The sequence below is a fragment of the Sciurus carolinensis genome, unplaced genomic scaffold, assembly GCF_902686445.1.
Source record: "Sciurus carolinensis unplaced genomic scaffold, mSciCar1.2, whole genome shotgun sequence".
Classification (NCBI taxonomy): Eukaryota; Metazoa; Chordata; class Mammalia; order Rodentia; family Sciuridae; genus Sciurus; species Sciurus carolinensis.
This window is the reverse complement of record NW_025920196.1, coordinates 5354-12427: the sequence shown is the minus strand read 5'-3', so window position 1 is coordinate 12427 and position 7074 is coordinate 5354. Positions and strand designations below refer to the sequence as shown.

Here is a 7074-nt window from a genome sequence, read left to right as displayed (position 1 = left end):
CCAGGCACCAAGAGTACTAGAGGTAATGAATACTATATCCAAAAATACCTTAGCAGTTTATCCACAACTTTCTGCAAAATATTGAAAACTGAAAACATTTAGTCAGAGTCTGAGAACTCAGTGACTTGGACAGAAGCTGGTTATAATGCAGTGAATTACACCGGTGACCACTCACCTCTCTGGTGCTGTTCCTGTGTTTCCAGTAAACAGATATTGGACCTTCCTGTAATAGCCAGAGCAGCAGGCCCTGTCATTATCCCCATGTCTTTAGTAGGAGGTCATAGGAACATGCCTGAGGCCACACACCTGGATGGAGCTGGGCCTGGATATAAGCTTATCATGGCTGGTGTCAGGGGAGATGCTAAAGTCACAAGCATGCACAGAAAAGGAGAGAAGTGTACCCAATGCAGTAACCAAACCAATTGGGGGCTGGCTTGGGCACCAGCTCCACACTGAATAGCCTGGGCTACCCATACTATCCTTATCCTGTTATTGGGATCATGCTTCAGGACAGTTGAGCATGGAGGAAAGTGAGATTTCTCAACAATACTGGTGAGGAGTGGGACCTCTGTCCACTGCTGATTCAATGAAATGAGAAACTGACCCCCAATGGGAAATGAGTCCCAGAGACAGCTGGATCTCTTGGTGGCAGGCATACATGTTTTCTCTCGAAGATTATAATCCAGATCTCTGAAATACACATGAAGCCAGGGGTTTGTAAGTCTGCTGCAAGAAGCAAGCATGGCAGCAGAGGAAGCTGCCACTTCCAGGTCCCTGATGTGGGTTCCTTGATGGTGACACCCTCCCCACTCCCTGGGGTCACATCTGTCACTGCCCAGGTGCCAGGGTCAGGGCCCAGAATAATCATATCCACTCAACACCCTCATCTACACCTAAGGAAGGAAGGAAACTGAATAGGCATGAGGGTCCCATATCATGAGGAGATGATACTCCCTGGCAGCCAGTGGTCTTGTGTTGTGAGGGATCTAGGAATGCCTTGGGCCAGGGCCAATGGCCTCCACAATCCTGGGGTGGTCTCTGGGAACTGTGGAGGACAAGTTTTCTCACATCCTCCTGGAAAGAAATCAGAGGAGGAAAGGCTTACTGGGCCTGCAAGTCAGCAGGTGAGTGCAGTTGGATTCATAAACAGGAGTGGCCACTGAGCATTGGTCATCCTGTCCTTGTCCTTTCATCTGACTTTGAGCTGATCCCTTCCTGTAATTATGAGCCCAGCACACCTCAAACCTACAGCTTGGCTCAATTCTCAGATCTATTCACTGTCTCTTCCCTCTGGCAACATGATGCCCCTGTCTCCAAACTGATTCCTGAACACACAGTCACTGTTCCGCCTGAGTCTGCCCAAGTCAGACTGTTCCTGTTACAAATCAGACCCAGGGTCAAGGAGAAGGAACTCTTGGCTACTCACCTGTCTGCTGAGGCCTGTAAGTGCAGCCAGAGTTGTGAAGGTAACTGCCTGAGTGCCACAGGGGCTCAGAACTCTCCTCAGCACTGGGAAGTTCTGTGAGTTCTGGCACGGCCTGCCAGGCTGACAACACATGCTTGTAAAGTATCTTTTGGTGCCATTGGCAATAGGCAAAACAGTTGTACATCTGCTCAGTGGTCAAGCATGTCTCTGAAGGCAAATTCTCCTGCCCAACAATACTTCTAGCTCTGAGATACAGAGATGCACAGAGCTGGCTGGGGCCACTCATGTCCACCAAGTAAGTGGTGTGAGCCCTGGTATGCTTTCCAAGGACAGCAGAGCAATAGGCCATGCAGTTCCCCACTGGAGAGAGGGCTGTGTGTTGAGCATGTGCTGGGGAGGTAGAGCAGTTTCCTGTGGACAGGACACTTGGGCCCCACTCCCAGCCAGATGTGGAACCTACCTCACAAGCTGACCTCAACCCCACATAGCTGAACTCCAGAGCACCCAAAGGCTAGGCATGGAACATCTTCCACCCCTGGAGGGGCAGGGCCGGCAGATGCTCCTGGCCAGAGCCATTTCTTTGCCTGGAATTATAATAGTCCTAATTTTCTAAGGCTCATCTCAGCTCTGGGAACCCCTGCAGATTAGTCAGGGTTAGAAGTGGGCACACCCTATGTGGGAAAACAACCCTTGAGGGAAGAGTTCAAGGGGACATGGCACCAATAGCATGGGGACAGATTACTGGGGTGACAGGGGAAGGCATGCAGGAGAGAGGGATGGACAGACAAAGGTGAGGGAGCCACCTGATGCAGTGGGGGTACCTGAGGAGAGGGGCAGCCACCTGGGGGAGAGGGAGTACAGGAAGAAGTTCTCCTTGGGATGGGAGAAGCCACAGTGGTTAGATACTCCTTTTGCTAAGAGTAGCACCTGTGGAGTGGGAGAAGCAACCTGTGTGGAGGTGGGAAGAGCCTTTTCTGGTAGAGGTAGCAGCTTGGGGCTGGGGAATGATGCTAAGGGGGAGATGGGGAGCTGTCTGGTGGTCAAGTGCTGGGGATGTAGCCCAGTCGGTAGAGGGCTTGCCTTGCAAGAACAAGGCCCTGGGTTCAGTCCCCAGGACCACAAAAAAATAAAATAAAATAAAATAAAATACCTGGAAACCAAGGCATCGCTCCAGAGGAAAGATGGCACCCTCAGGGCTGAAGGCGGTGGTGGGGGAAAAAATTCTGAGTGGAGTCATTCAGAGTGTCAAAAAGGATGGGAAATGGAAGGTGCTCATCATGGACCACCCAAGTATTCACATCCTGTCATCCTGCTGTAAAATGTCAGACATCCTGGCTGAGGGCATCACCATTGTTGAAGACATCAACAAATGGTGAGACCACATCCCCAGCCTGGAGGCAATTTATTTGCAGAGCCCCACAGAGAAGTCAGTTCAGGCTCTGATCAACTTCTGCGGAACCCCAACCTTCACCTACAAAGCGGCACACATCTTCTTCACTGACACCTGCCCTGAGCCCCTGTTCAGTGAGCTGGGCCACTCTTGCCTGGCAAAGGTGGTGAAGATGCTGAAAGAAATCCACTTTGCCTTCCTCCCCTACAAGGCTCAGGTGTTCTCCCTGGATGTCCCCCACAGCACTTACAACCTCTACTGCCCCTTCCGGGCAGGAGAGCGAGCATGGCAGCTCGAAGCTCTGGCCCAGCAAATTGCTACGCTGTGTGCCACTCTGCATGAGTACCCAGCCATCCGCTACCACAAAAGTCCAGAAGACACAGCCCAGTTGGCTCATGCAGTCCTGGCCAAGCTGAACGCCTTCAAGGCAGACACCCTCAGTCTGGGCGAGGGCCCTAAGAAGACCCACTCACAGCTGCTGATTGTGGACCAAGCAACAGACCCTGTGTCCCCACTGCTACACGAGCTAATGTTCCAGGCCATGGCTTATGACCTGTTGGACATCAAACAGGACACATACAGGTATGAAACCACCGGGCTGAGTGAGCATGGGACAAGGCTGTGCTGCTGGATGAGAACAATGACCTGTGGGTGGAGTTTCGGCACATGCACATTGCTGATGTGTCCAAGAGGGTCACTGAGCTTCTGAAGACATTCTGTGAGAGCAAGAGGCTGACCAGTGACAAGGCCAACATCAAAGACCTGTCCAACATCCTGAAAAAATATGCCGCAGTACCAGAAGGAGCTGAACAAGTATTCTACACACCTGCATTTAGCTGGCGACTGCATGAAACACTTCAAGGGCTATGTGGAGAAGCTGTGCAGTGTGGAGCAGGACCTCGCCATGAGCTCTGATGCAGAGGGCAAGAAGATCAAGGATGCCATGAAGTTAATCCCTGTGCTGCTGGATGCAGCAGTGCCACCCTATGACAAGATTTGGGTCCTATTACTCTACATCCTCCTACGGAATGGTGTGAGCGAGGGAAACCTAGACAAGCTGATCCAACATGCCAATGTGCAGGCCTACAGCAGCCTTATCTGGAACATGGAGCAGCTGGTGGGCACAGTCACCAATCTTGGGGGTTCAGGGACTTCAATTCGGCTGGAGCGGAGAGAACAAAGGGAGCCCACCTATCAGCTGTCCCACTGGACTCCAATTATCAAGGACATGATGGAGGACGTGGTGAAGTATGGCCTGGACCAAAAGCTGTGGCCCTTTGTGTCAGACCCTGCTCCCACATCCAGCTCCCAGGCTGCTGTCAGTGCCCGCTTTGGCCACTGGCATAAGAAGAAGGTGGGCATCGAGGCTTGGCCTGAGTCTAGGCTCATCGTGTACATCATGGGGGGTGTGGCCATGTCAAAGATGAGGGCCACCTATGAGGTGACCAGGGCCACTGAGGGCAAGTGGGAGGTACTTATCAGCTCCTCACACATTCTCACCCTGACCCAATTCCTGGATGAACTCAAGACACTGGACCAGAAGCTGGAGGACACTTCCCTGCCCTGAACTTGTTCCCCACCTCTGACCCCTCCTCTCCACAGAATAAACTCTTCCCTTCTCTCTGCCAAAAAAAATTAAATTTAAAATTTAGTATGAATTCTGTTTTAGGTCATGGTTCTTCAGAATTTTGCCAGATTATAGGAGGGAAAAGTTAATAAAATCATAGAAAGTAAAATTTAAAATGACCTATACTTGTAAATATTGGAATATCTTACAACCATGAAGCTGAAAGAGATATGAATTTTATTTATCTTGGTAAATGATATGATAAATTTCTCTAAGCTGAAATTTTTTCTTTTTAATTCATTTTTTTGTGAACAAATGGGATACATCTTGTTTCTCTGTACATGAAGTAGAGACATACCATTTGTGTAATCATACATTTACCTAGTATAATAGTTTTTGATTTATTCTGTTATTTTTTCTCCCCCACCCTTCCCACCACTCTTATCCCTCTGTAGAGTCCCTCTTTCCTCCATTCTTTTCCCCTTTTCAACCCCTACATGTGTTATTATCCTCTTATCAGTGAGAGCATTTGTCCTTTGGTTTTCTGAGATTGGCGTATTTCACTTAGCATGATATTCTCCAACTGCATCCATTTGCCTGCAAATGCTATAATTTTATTATTCTTTATAGCTGAGTAATATTCCATGGTATATGTATACTACAGTTTCTTTATCCATTCATCAACTGAGGGACATCTAGGTTGGTTCCACAACTTGGCTATTGTGAATTAAGCAGCTGTGAACATTGCTGTGGCTGTATATCTGTAGTGTGCTGATTTTAAGTCCTTTGGGTATAGGCTGAGGAGTGGGATAGCTGGGTCAAATGGTGGTTCCATTCCAAGCTTTCTGAGGAATCTCCACACTGCCTTCCAGAGTGACTGCACTAATTTGTAGCACCACCAGCAATGTATGAGTTTACCTCCTTTTTCCCCACATACTTTCTACACCTATCGTTGCTTGTATTCTTGATAATAGCCATTCTAATTGGGGTGAGATGGAATCTTAGGGTAGTTTTGATTTGCCTTTCTCTTATTACTAAAGATGTTGAACACTTTTTCATATGTTTGTTGATTGCTTGTAAATCTTCTTCTGTGAGGTGTCTGTTCATATCCTTAGCCCATTTGTTGACTGGGCTATTTGTATTCTTCATGGAGTTTTTTGAGTTCTTCATATATTCTGGAAATTAGTGCTCTATCTGAAGTATGTGTGGCAAAGATTTTCTCCCACTCTGTAGGCTTTCTCTTCATATTGCTGATTGTTTCCTTTGCTGATAGAAAGCTATTTAGTTTGATTCTATCCAAGTTATTGATTCTTGCTTTTATTTCTTGTTCTATGGACTAAACCCCTATCTCTCACCCTGCACAGAAATCAACTCACAATGGATCAAGGGCCTTGAAATCAGACCAGAGACCCTGCATCTTATAGAAGAAAAAGTAGGTCCAAATCTTCAACTTGTTGGCTTAGGATCAGACTTCTTTCTAAGCTGAAAAATTTTGAACATCTACTTTAAGATATAATTGTAAACACTTTGTAAACTTGGTAATTCCAACCTCTTAAGACTTTAGAAAGTAAGCATGTTGGAAACATTTGATGAAATTTTATAACCACAATAAATTTAAGTTAGGTGTTTGATCCAAATGTATTGCATACATAAGACTAAAAATTAAGAACATAACTTTTATAAACAGAAGCATGAGGTTGAAATTGTTTCCCAAGTATTTCCAAGGCCTTCTTGGACCTAGGTATACAACCATGTTACAACATACTCTTCTCAACACTGAAGATGAACTCCAGAGGCATTCTCTGACCATGGTTATTTGCAAATATCCTGTTATAACAAATGCAGAAGTACCTATTAAATTTCATAAATAAAATATCAATAATTTTGCTTGGTTTTTATCTTTCTAGAAATAATAAGTTAAATATGAAACACAAAATAAAACTAATGGATATGTGAACAGCAATCCCTGTGAATTAAATGGGAGAAGGCAACATCAATTCTGTAACATTTCTTTGTCTTGGGTCAGTGCACATTTAACTGCATGACCACTTCTAGGTAAGAAGTGCTACATTTCTTGTATTTATTTGACTTCACCACTGTAATAAAGTCCTATGAAATAAAGGAAAGAGTCAATAAAATTGTATTGCTATAATTTTGAAACAGTTTATTCTGATGTTGTTTCAACACCTTTAAAACACACACCTAACAAAAACACTCATGCACCTTTTTTTTCTCCTATAGACCTTTGGATTAAAATCCATGAAATTTATGTGCCAATATTATAAACTCTTCAGTCACTTATTTTGGTTTCAAGAGTGATTTTAAAAGGGTTTAAAGTACCAAACCAACTTGCCTCAAAGATAATTTTAGAAATATAGACATCAAATAGAGTGGTAGAATCTCTAGGAATCTGCCTCCTCTGCATCCCTTTTCTAATGGATTGTTTCTTGTTTTAAACATTAAGCTTTTGGACCTCACAGTTTTTTTTTTTTTTTTTTTAATATACTAAGGTAGACCTCAGTTGTTGCTTTCATTGGATATTGTTGCCTTAAGGGATTGTTCCATTGAAATTTTAGTCTGTCTCCTAACAAGAACAGAGAAGCAGAAAAGTTAAATAGCATTTTATCATAATTTACATTATATTATTTTCACTTATGAATAATATACTAGTGTATCTAATCCATAAACTGA

At 45.0% G+C, this 7074-nt stretch overlaps 1 protein-coding gene across 1 annotated transcript; it reads left to right on the top strand.

The window, feature by feature from the left end:
- The first annotated feature begins 2607 nt into the window (after positions 1-2607).
- On the top strand, positions 2608-4383 carry LOC124974963 (syntaxin-binding protein 2-like). Its single transcript, XM_047537910.1, is given in 3 exon segments — positions 2608-3424; positions 3427-3599; positions 3601-4383. Coding segments are annotated over 3 exon segments (1773 nt in total).
- The last annotated feature ends 2691 nt before the right edge of the window (positions 4384-7074 follow it).